General features: G+C 45.0%; 1 protein-coding gene across 1 annotated transcript in view; it reads left to right on the forward strand.

Moving 5' to 3' along the window:
• LOC126481703 (epithelial discoidin domain-containing receptor 1-like) overlaps positions 1–25,800 on the forward strand; it is an 833,514-nt gene that overhangs the window by 355,695 nt on the left and 452,019 nt on the right. Inside the window, exon 3 of the mRNA XM_050105651.1 lies at positions 15,817–15,931. Coding sequence (XP_049961608.1) covers positions 15,817–15,931 — 115 coding nt within the window. The remainder of the gene's footprint in view (positions 1–15,816; positions 15,932–25,800) is intronic.

Raw genomic sequence — 25,800 nt, forward strand, 5'->3', positions numbered from 1 at the left:
CACTTCCTCATATGTTCCATACCACTTACTAAACTGTCCGAAACTAATTTAAAAAATTAACACCTCCTCTTAACTAATATTCATTTTTTGCCACTTATTTTCGTTACATTTCATGTGTAACAACGTATTAAAACCATACTATGTCTGGTACGTATGTCTGAAATTGTTTACTGCAGTGTAGAAACAGCTATAAAATACTGAGGATTTAACTAATCGACTAAATCATAACCTTGACATTTGCATGTGTTTTATGCTTTTCTCATTTTGTTTCAGTTTTAAGTATACGGACGAGAAAAGCATGCTTCAGGGGTTTCACATTTGCTACAAAATGAAACGAGAATCTTCCCTGTTGTCCCCGTTATGCGACGTATTTTTTTCTGTATTTTAAACAGTTGCCCACAAAGAAAAGCAACAATTCGTTAAAAATTTAACCTCACAACATTATGCAACAACATTCATCAGAAACTGTTCAAGTTAAAAATCTGCAAAACTTTGTTGTGTGACCTGCTCTGAATCTTAAATCTTATAATTTACCTTAATGCATGAATATTGTACTTACTGCACACTTTCGACCTTCTCTTGTAGCCTTCTGGTTAGGTCATTTGATTTTTCATCAGCCAGATTCTTCTTAATGCAGCATCTATTCATCAGAAGCGTGTAAAGTTTCCATCGCTTCTTGGCTTGAAAAGTACAGCCGAAAGCACAGCACTGTGACAGTATTCAATATGATGCTTATGAAAAATACACCATACTTCCTATATTAGAAAACCAACGTAAAGCCTCCCTAACATGGCGGAAAATATCAAAAGCTAATCGTGAATTGCAGACCGCGACAAGAGGGGGAGGAACGAAGGCGATGCCGCGCTTTCCCAAAACAGCAGGCACTCTTCTTCCGCGTATTAGGCACCTTTCATTAACGAGTTACCTTTTTCTACCTGTAAGGTATCCACTGGGTACAGGTGAAGTGAAAAAATTTGTCACCCAGTGTCCTCCATGAACGAAAGAATTACTGGGCCCATTGAATGGACCGAACAGTCTGATGAACAGAGAATACGAACTCAGAGGAAACCAGAGAAAGACGGAAATAATGAGGGATACCAGAGATGAGCCCCCCATGAACCATGGACCTTGCCGTTGGTGGGGAGGCTTGCATGCCTCAGCGATACAGATGGCCGTACCGTAGGTGCAACCAGAACGGAGGGGTATCTGTTGAGAGGCCAGACAAACATGTGCTTCCTGAAGAGGGGCAGCAGCCTTTCCAGTAGTTGCAGGGGCAACAGTCTGGATGACTGACTGATCTGGCCTTGTAACACTAACCAAAACGGCCTTGCTGTGCTGGTACTGCGAACGGCTGAAAGCAAGGGGAATCTACAGCGTAATTTTTCCCGAGGACATGCAGCTTTACCGTATGGTTAAATGATAATTGCGTCCTCTTGGGTAAAATACTCTGGAGGTAAAATAGTCTCCCATTCGGATCTCCGGGCGGGGACTACTCAAGAGGACGTCGTTATCAGGAGAAAGAAAACTGGCGTTCTACGGATCGGAGCGTGGAATGTCAGATCCCTTAATCGGGCAGGTAGGTTAACCTATCCATTTCCCTTTTAAAATTTTTTAAAGTTAGATATAGTGAGAATTAGTGAAGTTCGGTGGCTGGAGGAACAAGACTTTTGGTCAGGTGAATACAGGGTTATAAATACAAAATCAAATAGGGGTAATGAAGGAGGAGATTTAATAATGAATAAAAAAAATAGGAGTGCGGGTAAGCTACTACAGACAGCATAGTGAACGCATTATTGTGACCAAGATAGACACGAAGCCCACGCCTACTACATTATTACAAGTTTATATGCCAACTAGCTCTGCAGATGATGAAGAAATCGATGAAATGTATGATGAGATAAAATAAATTATTCGGGTAGTGAAGGGAGACGAAAATTTAATAGTCATGGGTGACTGGTATTCGAGAGTAGGAAAGGGAAGAGAAGGAAACGTAGTAGGTGAAAATGGATTGGGGGTAAGAAATGAAAGAGGAAGCCGCCTGATACAATTTTGCACAGAGCATAACTTAATCATAGTTAACACTTCTTTCAAGAATCTGAAAAGATGGTTGTATACATAGAAGAATCCTGGAGATACTAGAAGGTATCAGATAGATTATACACTCCTGGAAATGGAAAAAAGAACACATTGACACCGGTGTGTCAGACCCACCATACTTGCTCCGGACACTGCGAGAGGGCTGTACAAGCAATGATCACACGCACGGCACAGCGGACACACCAGGAACCGCGGTGTTGGCCGTCGAATGGCGCTAGCTGCGCAGCATTTGTGCACCGCCGCCGTCAGTGTCAGCCAGTTTGCCGTGGCATACGGAGCTCCATCGCAGTCTTTAACACTGGTAGCATGCCGCGACAGCGTGGACGTGAACCGTATGTGCAGTTGACGGACTTTGAGCGAGGGCGTATAGTGGGCATGCGGGAGGCCGGGTGGACGTACCGCCGAATTGCTCAACACGTGGGGCGTGAGGTCTCCACAGTACATTGATGTTGTCGCCAGTGGTCGGCGGAAGGTGCACGTGCCCGTCGACCTGGGACCGGACCGCAGCGACGCACGGATGCACGCCAAGACCGTAGGATCCTACGCAGTGCCGTAGGGGACCGCACCGCCACTTCCCAGCAAATTAGGGACACTGTTGCTCCTGGGGTATCGGCGAGGACCATTCGCAACCGTCTCCATGAAGCTGGGCTACGGTCCCGCACACCGTTAGGCCGTCTTCCGCTCACGCCCCAACATCGTGCAGCCCGCCTCCAGTGGTGTCGCGACAGGCGTGAATGGAGGGACGAATGGAGACGTGTCGCCTTCAGCGATGAGAGTCGCTTCTGCCTTGGTGCCAATGATGGTCGTATGCGTGTTTGGCGCCGTGCAGGTGAGCGCCACAATCAGGACTGCATACGACCGAGGCACACAGGGCCAACACCCGGCATCATGGTGTGGGGAGCGATCTCCTACACTGGCCGTACACCACTGGTGATCGTCGAGGGGACACTGAATAGTGCACGGTATATCCAAACCGTCATAGAACCCATCGTTCTACCATTCCTAGACCGGCAAGGGAACTTGCTGTTCCAACAGGACAATGCACGTCCGCATGTATCCCGTGCCACCCAACGTGCTCTAGAAGGTGTAAGTCAACTAACCTGGCCAGCAAGATCTCCGGATCTGTCCCCCATTGAGCATGTTTGGGACTGGATGAAGCGTCGTCTCACGCGGTCTGCACGTCCAGCACGAACGCTGGTCCAACTGAGGCGCCAGGTGGAAATGGCGTGGCAAGCCGTTCCACAGGACTACATCCAGCATCTCTACGATCGTCTCCATGGGAGAATAGCAGCCTGCATTGCTGCGAAAGGTGGATATACACTGTACTAGTGCCGACATTGTGCATGCTCTGTTGCCTGTGTCTATGTGCCTGTGGTTCTGTCAGTGTGATCATGTGATGTATCTGACCCCAGGAATGTGTCAATAAAGTTTCCCCTTCCTGGGACAATGAATTCACGGTGTTCTTATTTCAATTTCCAGGAGTGTACAACGGTAAGACAGAGATTTAGGAACCATGTTTTAAATTGTAATACATTTCCAGGGGAAGATGTGGACTCTGACTACAATCTATTGGATTGTAGATTAAAACTGATGAAACTGCAAAAAGGTAGGAATTTAAGGAGATGGGACCTGGATAAACTGACTAAACCAGAGGTTGTACAGAGTTTCAGGGAGAGCGTAAGGGAACAACTGTCACAAATGGGGAAAAGAAATACAGTAGAAGAAGAATGGGTAGCTCTGAGGGATGAAGTAGTGAAGGCAGCAGACGATCAAGTAGGTACAAAGACGATGGCTAGTAGAAATCCTTGGGTAACAAAAGAAATATTGAATTTAATTGATGAAAGGAGAAAATATAAAAATGCAGAAAATGAAGCAGGCAAAAATGAATACAAATGTGTCAAAAATGAGATAGACAGGAAGTGCAAATTGGCTAAGTAGGCATGGCTAGAGGGCAAATGTAAGGATGTAGAGGCTTATCTCACGAGGGGTAAGATAGATACTGCCTACAGGAAAATTAAAGAGACCATTGGAGAAAAGAGAACCACTAGTATGAATACAAGAGCTCAGATGGAATCCCAGTTCTAAGCAAAGAGGGAAAGCAGAAAGGTGGAAGGAGTACATAGTGGGTCTATACAATGGCGATGTACTTGAGGAGAATATTATGGAAATGGAAAAGGATGTAGATGAAGATGAAATGGGAGATACGATACTGCGTGAAGAGTTTGACAGAGAACTGAAAGACCTGAGTCGAAACAAGGCCCCGGGAGTAGACAACACTCCATTAGAACTACTGACGGCCTTGGGAGAGCCAGTCCTGACAAAACTCTACCATCTGGTGAGCAAGCTGTATGAGACAGGCGAAATACCGTCAGACTCAAGAAGAATATAATAATTTCAATATCAAAGAAAGCAGGTGTTGACTGATGTGAAAATTACCGAACTATCAGTTTAATAAGGCACAGCTGCATAATACTAACGCGAATTCTTTACAGACGAATGGAAAAACTGGTAGAAGCCGACCTCGGGGAAGATCAGTTTGGATTCCGTAGAAATATTCGAACACGTGAAGCAATACTGCTCTTACGACTTATCTTAGAAGAAAGATTAAGGAAAGGCAAACCTACGTTTCTAGCATTTGTAGACTTAGAGAAAGCTTTTGACAATGTTGACTGGAATACTCTCTTTCAAATTCTAATGATGGCAGAGGTAAAATTCAGGGAGCGAAAGATAATTTACAATTTGTACAGAAACCAGATGGCAGTTATAAGAGTCGAGGGGCATGAAAGGGAAGCTGTGGTTCGGAAGGGAGTAAGGCAGGGTTGTAGTCTCTCCCCGATGTTATTCAATCTGTATGTTGAGCAAGCAGTATAGGAAACAAAAGAAAAATTCGGAGTACGTATTAAAATCCATGGAGAAGAAATAAAAACTTTGAGGTTCGCTGATGACATTGTAATTCTGTCAGAGACAGCAACGGACTTGGAAAAGCAGTTGAACGGAATGGAAAGTGTCTTGAAAGGAAGATATAAGATGAACATCAACAAAAGGAAAACGAGGATAAAGGAATGTAGTCGAATTAAATTGGGTGATGCTGAGGGAATTAGTTTAGGAAATGCGACACTCTATGTAGTAAAGGAGTTTTGTTATTTGGGGAGCAAAATAACTGATGATGGTCGAAGTAGAGAGGATATAAAATGTAGACTGGCAATGGAAAGGAAAGCGTTTCTGAAGAAGAGAAATTTGTTAACATCGAGTATAGAGTTAAGTGTTAGGCAGACGTTTCTGAAAGTACGCTCCTGGAAATTGAAATAAGAACACCGTGAATTCATTGTCCCAGGAAGGGGAAACTTTATTGACACATTCCTGGGGTCAGATACATCACATGATCACACTGACAGAACCACAGGCACATAGACACAGGCAACAGAGCATGCACAATGTCGGCACTAGTACAGTGTATATCCACCTTTCGCAGCAATGCAGGCTGCTATTCTCCCATGGAGACGATCGTAGAGATGCTGGATGTAGTCCTGTGGAACGGCTTGCCACGCCATTTCCACCTGGCGCCTCAGTTGGACCAGCGTTCGTGCTGGACGTGCAGACCGCGTGAGACGACGCTTCATCCAGTCCCAAACATGCTCAATGGGGGACAGATCCAGAGATCTTGCTGGCCAGGGTAGTTGACTTACACCTTCTAGAGCACGTTGGGTGGCACGGGATACATGCGGACGTGCATTGTCCTGTTGGAACAGCAAGTTCCCTTGCCGGTCTAGGAATGGTAGAACGATGGGTTCGATGACGGTTTGGATGTACCGTGCACTATTCAGTGTCCCCTCGACGATCACCAGTGGTGTACGGCCAGTGTAGGAGATCGCTCCCCACACCATGATGCCGGGTGTTGGCCCTGTGTGCCTCGGTCGTATGCAGTCCTGATTGTGGCGCTCACCTGCACGTCGCCAAACACGCATACGACCATCATTGGCATCGCTGAAGACGACACGTCTCCATTCGTCCCTCCATTCACGCCTGTCGCGACACCACTGGAGGCGGGCTGCACGATGTTGGGGCGTGAACGGAAGACGGCCTAACGGTGTGCGGGACCGTAGCCCAGCTTCATGGAGACGGTTGCGAATGGTCCTCGCCGATACCCCAGGAGCAACAGTGTCCCTAATTTGCTGGGAAGTGGCGGTGCGGTCCCCTACGGCACTGCGTAGGATCCTACGGTCTTGGCGTGCATCCGTGCGTCGCTGCGGTCCGGTCCCAGGTCGACGGGCACGTGCACCTTCCGCCGACCACTGGCGACAACATCAATGTACTGTGGAGACCTCACGCCCCACGTGTTGAGCAATTCGGCGGTACGTCCACCCGGCCTCCCGCATGCCCACTATACGCCCTCGCTCAAAGTCCGTCAACTGCACATACGGTTCACGTCCACGCTGTCGCGGCATGCTACCAGTGTTAAAGACTGCGATGGAGCTCCGTATGCCACGGCAAACTGGCTGACACTGACGGCGGCGGTGCACAAATGCTGCGCAGCTAGCGCCATTCGACGGCCAACACCGCGGTTCCTGGTGTGTCCGCTGTGCCGTGCGTGTGATCATTGCTTGTACAGCCCTCTCGCAGTGTCCGGAGCAAGTATGGTGGGTCTGACACACCGGTGTCAATGTGTTCTTTTTTCCATTTCCAGGAGTGTATTTGTATGGAGTGTAGCCATGTATGGAAGTGAAACATGGACGATAAATAGACAAGAATAGAAGCTTTCGAAATGTGGTGCTACAGAAGAATACTGAAGATTAGATGGGTAGATCACATAACTAATGAGGAGGTATTGAATAGAATTGGGGAGAAGAGGAGTTTGTGGCACAACTTGACAAGAAGAAGGGACCGGTTGGTAGGACATGTTCTGAGGCATCAAGGGATCACAAATTTAGTATTGGAGGGCAGCGTGGAGGGTAAAAATCGTTTAGGGAGACCAAGAGATGAATACATTAAGCAGATTCAGAAGGATGTAGGTTGCAGTAAGTACTGCGAGCTGAAGAAGCTTGCACAGGATAGAGTACCATGGGGAGCTGCATCAAACCTGTCTCAGGACTGAAGACAACAACAACAGCAACAAGTAGAGATGAGGATAGAGATAAATTGAATACCATAACTGGGGATCAGGAAGTAGATGAAATGAGGGTTTTCTGCTGCAGTTCTGCAAAACAACGCAAGAAGAAAGATACTAAGAAGCTGTGAAGAATCAGAGTAGCACATGTAAAGACCGAATTCTCGGCTGAAACTAATCTATCAGCATCATACACAGGCCTAATCCGAGAAAGAAATTTCTGAGGATGTGCCTCTGAAGCAGAGGTTTCGACGGATGTGAAACATGACCTGTGGGAAAATCATGATAGAAGATAATCGAATCATTTACACTGTTACTAAATAAAGGTGTTGAAAATTAAATGGGCTGCTAAGAAATGCGAAGTTTCTCCGCAGTAGTGGCATGGATAGGAATACTTGGGAAACATGTTAAGATGTGCTAAATCTGTCATAAGACTGATAGTCAAAACAAAGGGTAAATGGGCTATTTCATATGGCGTTCTGTATCAAGAAATTTCTGGCTAGTTCTGCTACGTAGCATTCTTGCAACACGTGCAACCTCAATTCCACGGTTTCCGTTAATCCGCTGCGCTCAGTTCGTGGTTGACTCCGCGTGTTGAGATCTCACGTAGGCCTACACCTAAGCGGAGCAGAATGCCGTCACATTGGAGATGACAAGGGGCGTCGGGTAGCAGTGACTGGTACACTACTGGCCACTAAAATGGCAACACCATGAACTCGGCAAATAGCAGACGTCAAATTCACATAAAGGGTATTGCATGTAAATGATTAGCATATTTGTGCATCCGGACAAAGTAAGCAGGGGTATCGATCGCTGTCTACATTCTGTACATAGGGAGAGACTGCACAGTGTGTTTCTCATTTGGAAATCGTATTTTAATGTTAGATGTTTGCGAGAAGATTTTTAATGCTTGATGTAAGAAGGTTAACTTCTAGTAGCTCGTGTAGCGATTCTGCAGAGAGAGGATCGTGGTCTACCAAGACATCGGGCACACGGTGCTATTGAAAACAGCTGACATCACTTTCCGACCTTCAGAATTCCAAATCAACGACTTTCCTCTTCCTTTATTACTTAAAGGTTCAAACACGCGGCATGAAAGTTGTGATAGATACAATCCGCATGTTTCAGTTCCACAAGGAGTTCGGTAAAATGTGAGGCGCCAGCCACGCACTGGTACTGTATACCATCCTATAAGTGGCATATGGTGTTTTTGTGCTTGTTTCGAAATTCCACGAATGCTGTAACATCAAACATTATATGCACAAACCTTGGTTCAAATGGCTCTGAGCACTATGGGACTCAACGTCTGAGGTCATCAGTCCCCTAGAACTTAGAACTACTTAAACTTAACTAACCTAAGGACATCACACACATCCATGCCCGAGGCAGGATTCGAACCTGTGACCGTAGCAGTCGGGCGGTTCCGGACTGAAACGCCAGGGACCGCTCGGCCACCTCGGCCGGCCACAAATCTTATTCCCATTCCTCCTATAGAGTGCAAAATACATAAACACTCCGTCTTCAGGCCACGAGTGGCCTACCGGAACCATCCGACCACCGTGTCATCCTCCGTGGAGAATGCGGATAGGAGTGGCGTGGGGTCAGCACACCGCTCTCCCGGTCGTTATGATGGTATTCTTGACCGAAGCCGCTACTATTCGGACGAATTGCTCCGCAGTTGGCTTCACGAGGCTGAGTGCACCCCGAAAAATGGCAACAGCGCATGACGGCTGTCACCCATCCAAGTGCCGGTCACGCCCGACAGCGCTTAACTGCGGTGATCTCAGGGGAACCGGTGTATCCACTGCGGCAAGGCCGTTGCCGCAAAATACACAGACAGTAGAAAAAGTGTGGTCCGAAATGATGTTGTCACTCGTTAACTACCACTCGACAGTTCCATTGGCACAAATTGCGTGTACTAATGAGACTACGTTTAGGGGAGTCACATATACACGTAGTCACCATTCCAACAATGTCCGTGGTGATCTGAATGAAATTTCGAAAACTGTTTCTTTCTCTACCACCGCATGGTGTCGTGTGATCGACAATAGACGGGCTGTCCGTTAAGTAAGTTCCATCGGTCGCGAAGTCGTGAACACGGTGAAAATCAGAAATATTTTACTTGTAGCAATAACTACACCTTCCATCTACTTCTCTGCATAATCGTTCCTCTGACTTAGACATTTGCCGTAGCTTTGTACCAACTTTCCAATTTCTCATCGTGGAAGGTAGCCACCAGCGTGTCATGTGAGCAGAGATGAAAATCATGGGGAGCCACTCCCGGGCAGCATGGTGGGCGGTGGAGCATTTCCCATCGAACAAGCAGCAACAGAGACTTCATTACGCCTGCAGTGTGCGGCCGACAATTGTAACGGAGAAGGAAATAATGTATGACAATTACATTGAGTTCCATGAAATTGGACGAAATCTCTTGGCAGGCACTCCTTGGCTGGACGCGCTATTTCTTTTTCTTTTACATCTTTACGCGTTCGCTGTACGCTCATAACTGCAAAGTGCAACGTCACCCCGTCGACGGGCATACTAGAGCCGCTATCCAAGAAATCTGTGCAAAGTTGCTACGGATTTTCGGATTTTCATTGCGGTTTCCACTTCGCGACCGATCGGAACTAAATTTCTGTACACCCCTCGCATTTTAAAGGTCCCGCTAAGTAGGATGAACAAATAGTCACCCCAGTAGACGTCACGCTAATATTGTCTATCACCGTCTCCAACCTTGATAATCGTGTCGTACGAGGAAGAGGACCTACAAATTTCTTCACGTAACCCATATTTAGCAGAAGCTTATAATTATCCTCTGCAGATTTACCAAATTGCGCTGATATTGATGTCTACGTTTCACTCTTTGATCCGAATACCCTGGTGTCCAAAATTAAAGCAATAAACCGTTATTTCTCCATCCTGTGTCTAATTCACGATATAATCATACAAACCGTCAAAAGATGCCCGTTAGTGTTCTGCACGGAAGATGGCATTCCGGTCCACGGACAACAACGCCAACGCTGAAGTCAGGGCACCTATCAAACGGGGTAGCGTTCGTGGCTAGTCTCACATTCACAGCCCGCCGTAGTGGCCTTGCGGTTCTAGGCGCTACAGTCTGTAGCCGAGCGACCGCTACGGTCGCAGGTTCGAATCCTGCCTCGGGCATGGATGTGTGTGATGTCCTTAGGTTAGTTAGGTTTAATTAGTTCTAAGTTCTAGGCGACTGATGACCTCAGAAGTTAAGTCGCATAGTGGTCAGAGCCATTTGAACCATTTTGACATTCACAATTGCCGTGTGCACAGTCACGAACGGTGCAGTATATCACAAGAGAAGACGCCTACTAGGCACTCTAGGGTGGAGGAACATTGGAAGAATGGAAGCAGGACTGTAGGAAAGTGACGAGGCCCGATAGCTTAAAGTAAATCGCTCTGTGGTTTCTCGGATGTGGCGACAGTTTACAGAGCCCATGTGACGTCAGTAAGAGAAGACCGTTAATTGGCTGTAAGGGCACGACGGTACGCCTTAGCACTGCTCGGAAACTGGCATCTGAACTCGCAGTATCCACTAGACGTGTTGTGTCGAGGCACACGGTGAACAGAAGGCTTCGGCAGAGCGACCCTGCTTGTAGGAGGCCTGGGGTATGTGAACCTCTTACGCGTCTTCACAGAAGGAAACGTCGAGAGTGGAGTCTTCAACAAGCCACCAGAACGGCCGAGCAGTGGACCATTGTTCTTTTCACAGATGGGTCCTGATTTGGTCTGGAGAGTGATTCTCGACGGATTCGCATCTGGAGGGAACGTGGTACACGATTTCGTGACCCAAACATTGTGGGGATAGGTCGCTATCGAGCAGGATCCCTAGTGGTGTGGGCAGGGATTATGTTGACCACTCGAACACCTCTTCATGAAATTGAACTGGTGAATTAGCAACGTTGAAGTGCTGTCCCGTATTGGGATTAGATCTTGGGACCTCATGTGCGGTTGTTTCCGGATTCTGTGGACCCAGACTTCGTATTGATGGACGATAATGCTCGACCTCATAGAGCACGGGTGGTTGGTGTTTTCGTGGAAAAGGAAAATACTGCACAAATGGCGTAGCCTGCACGCTCTCCCGATTTGAATCCCATAGAGCACGTCTGGGATGCACTAAGAAGACGGGCTGCATTACGTCAGCATCCACCATCCACTGCTCAAGACCTGAGAGTAGCTCTACAAGAAGAATGGGCGTTAGTGCCTCAACATGAAATTGATGGTATCAGTCACAGCATGCCCCGTCTACATCTACATCTACATCTACATCTACATCCATACTCCGCAAGCCACCTGACGGTGTGTGGCGGAGGGTACCTTGAGTACCTCTATCGGTTCTTTCTTCTATTCCAGTCTCGTATTGTTCGTGGAAAGAAGGATTGTCCGTATGCCTCTGTGTGGGCTCTAATCTCTCTGATTTTATCCTCATGGTCTCTTCGCGAGATATACGTAGGAGGGAGCAATATACTGCTTGACTCTTCGGTGAAGGTATGTTCTCGAAACTTTGACAAAAGCCCGTACCGAGCTACTGAGCGTCTCTCCTGCAGAGTCTTCCACTGGAGTTTATCTATCATCTCCGTAACGCTTTCGCGATTACTAAATGATCCCGTAACGAAGCGCGCTGCTCTCCGTTGGATCTTCTCTATATCTTCTATCAACCCTATCTGGTACGGATCCCACACTGCTGAGCAGTATTCAAGCAGTGGGTGAACAAGCGTACTGTAACCTACTTCCTTTGTAGGCCTGCGTTGCTGCCAATGGTGGTCACACCTCATATTGAGCACATTAACCAGTTGTCGGAATGTGTGTGCAAATCCGTTAAGTTGGAAAAAAAGGAAGAAAATTTCTGTCTACCGTTAGGCATGTTACAGTTTTTTACTTTCTGTATTCTTTACCTTGTTCCTACTTTATCATCACCATTTTATACTGTTTTCTGGAAAAATAAACACAAATTTGCAAAATTTCCGTTTGGTGCTTTACTTTTGGACACCAGTGTAGTTACAGACATATCTTATGTGATTAACAACGGCCTGTTTAGCGAGCCAGTAAAGGCGTGATAGGCTGAACCAGTGTACTTCAAACCATGATCGTATTCATATAACCACGTGATCACTTCTGTTGTTCATCTTGTAACATGGGAGTATCCACAGCATACTCATCACGAAGATCTACCAGAGAGACCAAATCTTTTTGGCAGCCGTGAATGTTGGAATAAATGGGAACCAATATAAGCGAGCCGAAATCTTTGTACGAAAAACACTCCAATAAAATGCTGAACTGCACACTCCAGGTTAAACGCCTCATTGGGCCGTGGTTGCACACGACGTCTCGCATCATTTGAGAACAGGGGAAATCGCGACTCACTGGAAGACACTCCACGCCAGCAGCAATCAGACGCTGTCCAGTTTATGTGTTGTTCGGCCCATCGAAGATACATAGCTTCATGTGCCGCTGTGATCAATGGCTCTTTGTGAGGTACTAAGCTCCAAATGTCCATTGCACGCAGTTATCTTGGCGTTGTTTGCTCGAAAACTGTCCTAGATTCACGTGTGCATGATTACTCCGCAGTTCACACTTAAGTCTTTGGCTCAGGGTTAAGAGAGTCACTGTCGCAGTATTTATCCACCATTCCACTCTGAGACAAATGAACATCTTAATCCTTAATTGCGTGCTCTGTCTACTTTGCTATTTCTTTTTTTTCTTTTGCGACGGTCAGTTCTTTCTACGTATGTTGGAGTCTACATGGCCATCGTCGGAGAGAAAAGGTAATTTTAATTCCACGTAAAGAAAATCGCCTTCGTTTCAGTAATTGCCGCTCCAACTCGCTTATCAAATCCATGACACGCTCTCCCGTATTTCACGATAATAACAAGCCAGCTCCTTTCTTTTAACTTTTTTTCATGTACCCCAGAAATGGATGGACAAGCGCAGTGTGACATTTCTGGCAGGAAACTGCGAATCGAGTCGCACAACAAATACGATACTCCATAGGCATGCAAAATAAAAAAAAGGCTCTGAGCACTATGGGACTTAACATGTGAGGTCATCAGTCCCCTAGAACTTAGAACTACTTAAACCTAACTAACCTAAGGACATCACACATATCCATGCCCGAGGCAGGATTCGAACCTGCGGCCGTAGCAGTCGCGCGGTTCTGGACTGAAGCGCTTAGAACCGCTCGGCCACCACGGCCGGCTCATAGGCATGCAGTTCCATTAGAAGTTGCTTGTGATGAACTGTGTCAAAGGCTTTCTGAGAAAAATTAAATCAAATCCCGTGTCGATAGCGGTCATTACTTCCTCTCAAAGAAGGGCCAGTTTTGGTCGAGCACAGCGATATTTTCTGAGTACGTGTTGGCTAGTGTGAATACATTGTTCTCTTCGAGGTATTTTGTATCTTCCAGGATTCTAATACAAATAGATTTCAAAGATATGGTGGGCTAATTCTATAATATAGCGGATCTGTTTTATATCCTTTCTTGCGTATTTGTGTGAGCTGTACGACTGTTAAAAGACTCGAGAAAGCGGTTGTATATAATTTCTAGAAATGGAGCTTTGTATTAGTAATACTGAGAAACAAACCTAATGTTAAACAACCTGGATTCGTTTATCAATAATGCTGTGTAACAAACCAACTGTTAAACAAGCTGGATTCGTTTATCAAGTGACTGAAGTTGCTTTCCTACACCCAGGGCATTCACTACGAAATTGCTCGCGTTGGCAGCCGTTACTGATTAGAACACTGTTATTTTTGATTCATTGTACTAACGACCTACGACAAACAAGAATGGAAGGAAGTTCTTTCGCATAACCTGTTCACAGCTGCATAGGTACCTCATGATGTTCGAATGCCTTTCCTCGCTTGAGCAATTTTGGTTCGTTTTCTGATCTGCTACCAATACCCGTCATTTCAGTGTTACTTTGATTATTTGACTGTAAACGTAGATATTAAGTTCTGCAAATAAAATTATTTGCTGCTGCCATGTACAGGGCTATTACAAATGATTGAAGCGATTTTATAAATTCACTGTAGCTCCATTCATTGACATATGTTCACGACACACTACATATACGTAGAAAAACTCATAAAGTTTTGTTCGGCTGAAGCCGCACTTCAGGTTTCAGCCGCCAGAGCGCTCGAGACCGCAGTGAGACAAAATGGCGACAGGAGCCGAGAAAGCGTGTGTCGTGCTTGAAATGCACTCACATCAGTCAGTCATAACAGTGCAACGACACTTCAGGACGAAGTTCAACAAAGATCCACCAACTGATAACTCCATTCGGCGATGGTATGCGCAGTTTAAAGCTTCTGGATGCCTCTGTAAGGGGAAATCAACGGGTCGGCCTGCAGTGAGCGATGAAACGGTTGAACGCGTGCGGGCAAGTTTCACGCGTAGCCCGCGGAAGTCGACGAATAAAGCAAGCAGGGAGCTAAACGTACCACAGCCGACGGTTTGGAAAATCTTACGGAAAAGGCTAAAGCAGAAGCCTTACCGTTTACAATTGCTACAAGCCCTGACACCCAATGACAAAGTCAAACGCTTTGAATTTTCGGCGCGGTTGCAACAGCTCATGGAAGAGGATGCGTTCAGTGCGAAACTTGTTTTCAGTGATGAAGCAACATTTTTTCTTAATGGTGAAGTGAACAGACACAATGTGCGAATCTGGGCTGTAGAGAATCCTCACGCATTCGTGCAGCAAATTCGCAATTCACCAAAAGTTAACGTGTTTTGTGCAATCTCACGGTTTAAAGTTTACGGCCCCTTTTTCTTCTGCGAAAAAAAAAACGTTACAGGACACGTGTATCTGGACATGCTGGAAAATTGGCTCATGCCACAACTGGAGACCGACAGCGCCGACTTCATCTTTCAACAGGATGGTGCTCCACCGCACTTCCATCATGATGTTCGGCATTTCTTAAACAGGAGATTGGAAAACCGATGGATCGGTCGTGGTGGAGATCATGATCGGCAATTCATATCATGGCCTCCACGCTCTCCCGACTTAACCCCATACGATTTCTTTCTGTGGGGTTATGTGAAAGATTCAGTGTTTAAACCTCCTCTACCAAGAAACATGCCAGAACTGCGAGCTCGAATCAACGATGCTTTCGAACTCATTGATGGGGACATGCTGCGCCGAGTGTGGGAGGAACTTGATTATCGGCTTGATGTCTGCGGAGTCACTAAAGGATCACATATCGAACATTTGTGAATGCCTAAAAAAACTTTTTGAGTTTTTGTATGTGTGTGCAAAGCATTGTGAAAATATCTCAAATAATAAAGTTATTGTAGAGCTGTGAAATCGCTTCAGTCATTTGTAATAACCCTGTACTTAATCTCTGGTATGACGACCGTTCAGTTCTCTACACAGAAATTTTGTCAGTATGCTCTCAGTTTGGTTTAGTATCCTTCCAACACATCTCGTATGTTCTCCGTCTGCCAGTTAACTGCAAAATGAAGGGTAGGTTTATTTTATTGGTGTCCCTGTTCCTTAGTGTCCGCTGCAAAGAACCACTGGCAGCCCCTGAGCACTGCCCACACCTGCGCCCTCTGAGACCGACCCGGTCGTCTTTTCTGCCCACAGCAGCTTCCGGGGGCTGCCACTCGGCGCTCGGGATGGAGGAGGGCCGCATCCCGGACTCCGCGGTCTCCGCCAGCTCCTCCTACGAGCCCAAGTCTGTGGGGCCGCAGAATGCCAGGTGCGTAACAGCAGCGTCACACCACACATACAATATGTCAAGGTTTTTATCTACCGCTACCAGTTAAATAATGTACGAGGGCAGTTCAATAAGTAATGCAACACATTTTTTTTTCTGAAACAGGGGTTGTTTTATTCAGCATTGAAATACACCAGGTTATTCCCCAATCTTTTAGCTACACAACACTATTTTTCAACGTAATCTCCATTCAATGCTACGGCCTTACGCCACCTTGAAATGAGGGCGTGTATGCCTGCACGGTACCATTCCACTGGTCGATGTCGGAGCCAACGTCGTACTGCATCAATAACTCCTTCATCATCCGCGTAGTGCCTCCCACGGATTGCGTCCTTCATTGGGCCAAACATATGGAAATCCGACGGTGTGAGATCGGGGCTGTAGGGTGCATGAGGAAGAACAGTCCACTGAAGTTTTGTGAGCTCCTCTCGGGTGCGAAGACTTGTGTGAGGTCTTGCGTTGTCATGAAGAAGGAGAAGTTCGTTCTGATTTTTGTGCCTACGAACACGCTGAAGTCGTTTCTTCAATTTCTGAAGAGTAGCACAGTACACTTCAGAGTTGATCGTTTGACCATGGGGAAGGACATCGAACAGAATAACCACTTCAGCGTCCCAGAAGACTTTACCGGCTGAGGGTATGGCTTTAAACTTTTTCTTGGTAGGGGAGTGGGTGTGGCGCCACTCCATTGATTGCCGTTTTGTTTCAGGTCGAAGTGATGAACCCATGTTTCGTCGCCTGTAACAATCTTTGACAAGAAATTGTCACCCTCAGCCACATGACGAGCAAGCAATTCCGCACAGATGGTTCTCCTTTGCTCTTTATGGTGTTCGGTTAGACAACGAGGGACCCAGCGGGAACAAACCTTTGAATATCCCAACTGGTGAACAATTGTGACAGCACTACCAACAGAGATGTCAAGTTGAGCACTGGGTTGTTTGATGGTGATCCGTCGATCATCTCGAACGAGTGTGTTCGCACGCTCCGCCATTGCAGGAGTCACAGCTGTGCACGGCCGGCCTGCACGCGGGAGATCAGACAGTCTTGCTTGACCTTGCGGCGATGATGACACACGCTTTGCCCAACGACTCACCATGCTTTTGTCCACTGCCAGATCACCGTAGACTTTCTGCAAGCGCCTATGAATATCTGAGATGCCCTGGTTTTCCGCCAAAAGAAACTCGATCACTGCCCGTTGTTTGCAACCCACATCCGTTACAGACGCCATTTTAACAGCTCCGTACAGCGCTGCCACCTGTCGGAAGTCAATGAAACTATACGAGACGAAGCGGGAATGTTTGAAAATATTCCACAAGAAATTTCCGGTTTTTTCAACCAAAATTGGCCGAGAAAAAATATGTGTTGCATTACTTATTGAACTGCCCTCGTATTATTTACTTATGTTTCGAGGGAATACCTCATCATCAGGCTGTATGGCATTACAAAAAAAAAAAAAACAATTTCACAATAAAATCATACAGGTATTAAACAGTCTTTTCATAAATGCTGTGGATATTCTGTGGAAGAAGAGAAAACGAAGGAAGAGGCGGTGTCACTTTGTAAGCTGGACTGATGTTTGCATGAAACTGTTTTGTAACAGCAACTCACTTTGTTCTTATGGCGTGGCAGTCGCGTTGTGACGAGCTGAGGTGTTTCCATTTCTGTGGCTCTCTTGGCTTGCTTGATCACTTTTCACATTGTTTCACGAACGTACCAGTAACTTGGAAACACGATCACAAAAACAAATCTGTAGTGTAGTGGACAAGATGGCCGTCAAAATACGGTTGGTTTCGATTTGACCAACTATCTGTCAATCTATGTTGTGTCACCTGTTTACATGTCTTCTGCACGTCTTGTTATCGTAATACAGATGTAGGCTGACGAAATATATCACAAACTGAGCATCAGTTGCAATATTATTGTACAAATGATGATATAAGAACTATTTATTTTACATATTTCTAAGCTATAGCTGGGGCTAGAGTGAAAAGACTGTGATGTTATTCATCTTTTATTCCGAAGGTACTATAGAGAAATTGGAAAAGAAATGTGAATTTTTGAAATCTGTAATTTCAGTCAGGATCTTGTTATTCCCCTTGTGGCCATGGATGAATATTTCCATTTCTTCCAAGATGTCCATTTTCCAGATCTTTGCTAAATTGTGTAGTACTTTGAGATCGTTGGCTATTCTTACATAATGTCCTGTTTCATTTATATGTTTCGCTATAGCTGATTTATTCGAATTTCCAAGTCTGAAACAGTCAATGTGTTCTTTAAAGGGGGTTTTCATTAGCCACCTTCAAAATAAACTTCTTAAAACCGAAGACATAGTTATCCAGAAAAGTGTACACTACTGCAGATTTGTTGATGACACATTCATTATATACAACGGAACTGATGAACAAATAGAAACTCTATTAAACAGGTTGTAACACGCCCGGGAGTACGAATGGGTGGGGTCCTTTTATCTGTTTGTCGTTTCTTGGCCCTGCGCCCTGTCCACACCACGTACCTGGTAATCCCGCGGCGGTCGTGCTGTTCTGCTCCACACTGCTGCTGGCTTGCTTGAAATTATCCATCGAAATATACAGGCGGGTTTAGGGGAGCCACTCAACGTTAAAACACAACACCGTTCTATGTCTGGTATGAACAACTATATTCTGAGACGATAAAAGAAAATCGCACGTTGCACTGTTCACATTCTAATTCATAAGTGTTCATCGCAGTTAATGGATGATTATCTGTTCACAAAAATCACTAGGACGAGCGTACGCGTAACCGAACACGGCGCGGATGATTGTTGATGATGCGGAAGCCGAATAGTCGCATGAAAGTTCTTACGCTCGTCACACATACAGATTCCTGGTAATAGTCCTCCTTGTCACTAGTAATGATATAACACTGTTGGTAAAGTTAATTTTTCAGTTTCTCAGTTCTCACTTGTACGAGCGCGCGCGTAACCGTCGCGGCGCGGCTGATTGTTGATAATGCGGAAACGCGATGATCGAACGCACGTGCTCACGCTCGCTACAAGACACTGTCACTTGACTGCACTCGTTTATGGTGACTAATTTATGCTGATTCACATCAGTTCGTCCTGGGAGACCGAACACGGCGCGGATGATCGATGCTGTGCGACACGCAACGAGAGGATACGCAAATACGTTATCGGTGGCACTGCTCATTTTTAATTACATTATTAGGAACTTTCCTCTGAATCAGTTCCATATTTCATCACTTTACTGTAATAACACTTGTAGCAACACTTCGACCTGAATACTAACAATGCTTCTACATGCAGAGCCACACACTACACAACATAACAGTTTCGTGTCCCGTGCTCCACTCACTACAGACGCGGCTGCCCGCAAAGATACTCCACAACTAAGCCAGCGATATGACAATGCGCTTACAAGATTCAATAATTTACATCCTGTTCACCATAGAACATTAACATAGCTGTTAATTACGATGTATCCCGATAACCCAGAAGACTGGCGTTTGATAAAATCACAAATTGACAGTTTAGGAATTTTTCCTACTTGTACCGTGAAACCTTGTTTCTTGTCAAATTTCATGATTTTAGCTCAGCGGGAAGTACGGTATAGATTTTGATTAGAGAGTTTGCGAATGTGGAAATAGGTGTCATAAATGGGTGTATCTTTTGATTGCACTGACCTTAGTATGTGACATATTGAAACGTTTTTCATCAGAGAAAGGGTTCTTAACAGACAGACGGACAGACAGATAGTAAAAAGTTCCTATAATGGGTTCCTTTTCTGTCGATTCAGGTACGGAGGCCTAAAAACAATAGTTCTTTGTACATTAGCGCTACAGTGCGCAAAAAGTACCGGGTTCAGCTATATTAATACAAAAATATTCTCAGTTTTGGTGATTAATTTTTCTCGCTTCGTATCTGTCGTAGTTTACGATAAAAGAAGCAACTGAAATGAAGTTGGAAACAATATCGTGATGGGCCTCCATACAGCAACCAAAATATTTTTTTCTAAATTTTTTATGGTTAAGGAGGATTTAATTAAGCAACTGTCGGTCCCTCCAGTGTAGACAGATTATAACAGGGAGAAAGACCGAAAGTGAGCTTCGGTGATCAACCCCGACTCAAAGATTCAGCCTTCAAAGTCAATCTGCAATATTTCGCAACAAAAAAGCTCTGTTTTTCTAGAGGAAGAATGCTTTTTGCCTCTTAATGAAAGGAAGTGGATGAGCAAAACGAGCTATATCAACTTTTGGATTTTATTCTCATTTTTCAAAATGTTCTGCTTCTCAGGAAAGAAGTAAAACATCTAGACGCGAACCTTGTAGTATAAACACCAGAGTCAAAACGCCACTGAACTGTTCATTTGGCTAAAGCAAATGCAACATTGACGGCACTATGCTAGTAATTACGCTCATTATACTTTCGCGTATCCCGAAAACAGCTTTATTTCACACTGTTGGTGCGCTATAAGGAAAAAGTTGTCGGAATGACTTACACCAGTGTAACAGCAGAGGCTTCGCTGCAAGGTTCTTCTTGCGCCGTGCTTTTAGGGTCATTTCTTATCCCGCCTACCTGCGGGGTATTTCACACAGAAAGTCTGTTCATCTTTATTCAGCCGTGATTGAAATAAATTGCGAATGTTGCTGCCCTGGAACGGCAACGTCTGCACTCGTGCGGAAATAAATGAAAGCGATTATCTCTTGTAATTGGAGGAGTGCGCAAGCAGAGAGTTACGGCGGCCTCAGCCGCGAGGGTGTCGGGAAGGGGGTGAGGGTGGAAGTGCGGGTGTTGGATGGGGGGGGAGGAGGGGGGAGAGAGAGGGGTGTGAGACTGCTCGAGCTAACGGCCTGGCGCCATGCAATTGTGTGGAGTGGAAGGAACGACGCCTATTAAAACATTAATGTGCCCGAGGTGGATTCTATACTGCACTGTAGATTTCAAGACACTTTTCTCAGAATAGCAGCATTCTTTAAAAAAATGCTTGTCTGTTCGCTCTGTGACAAAAGTTACAAAGTTCATTAATTCTTGGCGTTTCTGGAAAACTTTTATTACAATGAAATACTTGATTACTAATAACGTATGTTGGACTATGTGATCTACTGTCTCCATCGTGACAGACCAAACATTTCTGTTCGATCCAGTTTAGCGGTTCACGTTTCGTCAGTTCAAATGGTTCAAATGGCTCTGAGAACTATGGGACTTAACTTCTGAGGTCATCAGTCCCCTAGAACTCAGAACTACTTAAACCTAACTAACCTAAGGACATTACACACATCCATGCCCGAGGCAGGATTCTAACCTGCTACAGTAGCAGTCGCGCGGTTCCAGAATGTAACGCCTAGAACCGCTCGGCCACCCCGCCCGGCTTTCGTCAGTTCCTCGACGCTGTTTCGAGAAATACAAACGCTAATATCGTAGCACAAAAAATCCGATTTGTCCTTCTCAGAATCGGGATGTGAAGGAAGGGAACCAGCTTTCTACTTATCTGGAAGCTTTAAAGTCGTTTAAATCAAAATATCTTGACATATTCGCGCTTTTTTTAACTGTTATTGTTACTACCCGTGTTACGTAATGTAATTCACCGTCTCAAGTGAAGTAGCCTGATGCATAACGTCATATCGTGTAATATGACACATGCGATCATGTCACCCGTTCAGGATGCACACTTCCCCACTCTGGGATTATAGATGCACCCTCACTCTCGGATACTTTCCACTGTAGATGCGTCCCACTCTCCAGAAGCACATAAATTTCTGTTTATTTGCTCTCACACCCCTCACCATACGTGTAACAGAGGGTGGGTCCGACAGAGCTCACTGCGCTTGGGAAGTGGGGTTAACTCGTAAAAAATGGCGAATATGTCAAGAGGTTTTGACTTCAATTGGTTTGAAGCTGCCAGATAAGTCGAAAATCTAGTTGCCCTCTTTTACATGACTAATTCTGGCCACGATATATTAACATTTTTTGTGTTACAATAGGAAAATTTTTCATTCTGTTCCCCAAGTTTTACTCTAATTTTGACATTAGACTGCCATAGCTTGACAACCGATGTAGATTTTTGTTCACGACTGATCCAGTATATTTTTATTGTCTTTCGAATCATGTTGCTTATATCATGGCAAGCGCATAAAACTTCCACAAAAAAATACAGGTCGACCATTATTTCCATCTATGAGTATTTATCTACCTTCTTACAAAATTTGAGCCGATTAGCACAACTGTGAAACACAGAAGTGGCTCGCGTAAAAGGAAAAGAAGTTGGCACGGAAAATCAATCCGAAGCTAGAATTTTGAAAGCAAGTTTTCAAGTTTACCTTAAGGATGCATTTTTTATTTATCTGGTTCACTTTAAACCGTTTGCACGCATTCAGCTCAAGACGAAAGAACGAATTCTACATGCTACATTTAGCTCGACTTTAAATCATTGCATCTCGACAACGGATAAAGATTATTGGATAAAAAAACTCCTTTTGATTTTATCCATTTATCATCTTTGGTGCAGAGTTTAAACCGATTCGTACAAATCTGAAGTGTAGAAGCAGCGCACTTCAAAAACATCAAAGACACACATCTTTATTGCATGTAATTTGGAAATTTGTGGTAAGGTCTTATGGGACCAAACTGCTGAGGTCTTCGGTCCCTAAGCTTACACACTACTTGATCTAACTTAAACTAACTTACGCTAAGGACGACACACACACACACACACACACACACACACACACACACACACACACGTACGTCCGAGGGAGGACTCGAACCTCCGACGGGGGGAGCCGCGCGAACCGTGGCAAGGCGCCCAAGATTGTTCGGTTACCCCGCGCGGCTATTGTATGTAAAATCCAAACGAAGGAATATTGTTTCAAACGGTTAAGGCCTAAATTAGACCAGGGTTCGACACACCGATGGACCGAATTCGAACTATCAGTCTCCTCCCAGTCCGAAGTTATTGGAGGGTGACTGTTTTTGCACACAAAGTTCGAACGGTCAACATACAAATCTCGCCATTCGCTGTGTATTAATATAATCCTAGCTGAAATGTTTTGCACAAGGAATTAGCTGATTTGCACAATTTGCCTGGCAGCACTGCTATACACCATATACTGGACTACTCAGTAGACTCTCCTCTACAGCTGTTGCTGGAGGGAAGCATTAACAGAAAACGGTTTGCTGTTACAGTGTAAACAACGGAACTCTGCGCAGGTCGTCGGTGAGTATCGGTTAAGAAACGCGCTATCAGAATAAGATGTCAACCAGAGTGACATTCATCAGAGAATGGAAGGCGGCTGTGATGATGATGATCATGCACAGGCGTAGCCAGAATTTGATTTCGGTGGAGTTTCAACAAACGGACATCGTTATAAAGTGGACTTAAAATACAACACAAAACAGTAGATTCCGGTATAAAGTTTAAATACATCTGCCAGTGAGATACATGTCTATGGATAAGGAAACGGTAGACGAGTGTCACCCCGTTCCCACATTCGGACTTGTCAGAAATTCTGGACATTTTCTTGGGTTTCGAACGCCATTTCCACGCTCGGGGCAATGTTCAGAAATTTGCAGGCACACGTGTGGCTATATACAGGGTGATTCAAAAAGAACACCACAACTTTAGGAATTTAAAACTCTGCAACGACAAAAGGCAGAGCTAAGCACTATCTGTCGGCGAATTAAGGGAGCTATAAAGTTTCATTTAGTTGTACATTTGTTCGCTTGAGGCGCTGTTGACTAGGCGTCAGCGTCAGTTGATGCTAAGATGGCGACCGCTCAACAGAAAGCTTTTTGTGTTATTGAGTACGGCAGAAGTGAATCGACGACAGTTGTTCAGCGTGCATTTCGAACGAAGTATGGTGTTAAACCTCCTGATAGGTGATGTATTAAACGTTGGTATAAACAGTTTACAGAGAATGGGTGTTTGAGCAAAGGGAAAAGTTCTGGACGGCCGAGAACGAGTGATGAAAATGTAGCACGCATCCATCGACTCGCAGAGCTAGCAGAGAGCTGCAAATTCCACAATCAACTGTATGGAGAGTTCTGCGAAAAAGGTTAGTTATGAAACCTTATCGTCTGAAATTGGTTCAAGCACTGTCTGCAGCTGATAAGATTAAAAGAATCGATTTCTGTGATTTTATCCTTGCTCAAATGGAAACAGATGAATCTTTCGTTTCAAAGATTGTGTTTAGTGATGAAGCAACTTTCCACACTAACGGGAAAGTCAACCGTCACAAAGTCTGTTTATGGTGCACTGAGAATCCGCGGGAAACAACTCAGTATGAACGTGGCTCGCCTAAGGTGAACGATTTCTGTGCCATTTCAGCCAATAAAGTTATTGGTCCCTTTTTCTTCGAACGTGCTACTGTAACTGGACTACAGTATCTGGAGATGTTAGAGAATTGGCTGTTCCCTCAGCTCGAACAAGAAGCACAACAATTAATATTTCAGCAGGATGGAGCGCCACCACATTGGCACTTATCTGTCCGTAACTACCTGAACGTCAACTACCCGAGGCGATGGATCGGCCGCCAGGCAGCCCGTGACAGAGCACTTCATCACTGGCCTCCAAGAAGCCCTGATCTTACCCTCTGCGATTTTTTCTTATGGGGGTATGTTAAGGATATGGTGTTTTGGCCACCTCTCCCAGCCACCATTGATGATTTGAAACGAGAAATAACAGCAGCTATCCAAACTGTTACGCCTGATATGCTACAGAGAGTGTGGAACGAGTTGGAGTATCGGGTTGATATTGCTCGAGTGTCTGGAGGGGGCCATATTGAACATCTCTGAACTTGTTTTTGAGTGAAAAAAAAACCTTTTTAAATACTCTTTGTAATGATGTATAACAGAAGGTTATATTATGTTTCTTTCATTAAACACACATTTTTAAAGTTCTGGTATTCTTTTTGAATCACCCTGTATAATCTTTTGCTTGAGGAAACGTGTCTGGGAAACCATACACAGTCGCATAACGGCGGGTGGACAGCCGAGGACTCCATCAAAAGGTCAGAGTTCTCAGCCCTTCCACCAGTGGTTTCCTGTTCGGCTACTGAGGACACCAGCCTCCCGCTCTGCCCCTCACTGTTGGCAGAAGTTCAGCCAGGAGGATAATCGGTGCGGCCCACTAGCGTTAAGACCCTGCACTCTAAATGCCGGGCAGCTCTTCCAGAACGCGCCGAAGTTCTTCCTGTTTACGCCCCAGCAAAAAGGACTTCCCCTAGTCAAGACCAGACGCTTTTAACGGAAAAAAAATTAGTAGAAGAATGAAATGCTAGAGGGGTGCGTTGCCTACGTTGCTACACACTGCTCTCTAGACGCTCATGTAAACAATACACAACACAGGTGGAAAGTAGACAAAGAAAACTGAATCGTTAACTAAATGAAGCAAGAGTGTCTCGTATACAAATTCAGTACGCAAATAGGATAAAATGCGTGGAGAAAGGCCTGAAACAGGCCTGCGCCTCACATAGTTTCAAACAATAATGTGTTGGTAATGCCTCACATTTTGAGGAATAGAGAAAGAGATCTTTTTTATTATTTGTTAAAATGTTTAGAAATTTTAAAAATCTTTTTACAATAACCTGTTAATGCCTAGCTCTCATCTACATCAGGAAATTAAAATGTCGTGTACCTAGCTTTGCTTGTAAGCCGTAACCAATCTCAGATCATGATCATATTAAATGCAGGTTGAACATAAAGTGAGTGTTCCAGAAATAACCGTCATGCACTGATACATATTTGAGTAGAAAGCAACATGAATAACGAATTTGGTGCTAACAGTAATAGCAAAACTATGCCTAGCTGGTCACCACACTTCTGCGACACTCAGGTTGAACGAACTGGTTGTACCACTGCAAAT

Source organism: Schistocerca serialis, chromosome 5, assembly GCF_023864345.2.
Source record: "Schistocerca serialis cubense isolate TAMUIC-IGC-003099 chromosome 5, iqSchSeri2.2, whole genome shotgun sequence".
Lineage (NCBI taxonomy): Eukaryota > Metazoa > Arthropoda > Insecta > Orthoptera > Acrididae > Schistocerca > Schistocerca serialis.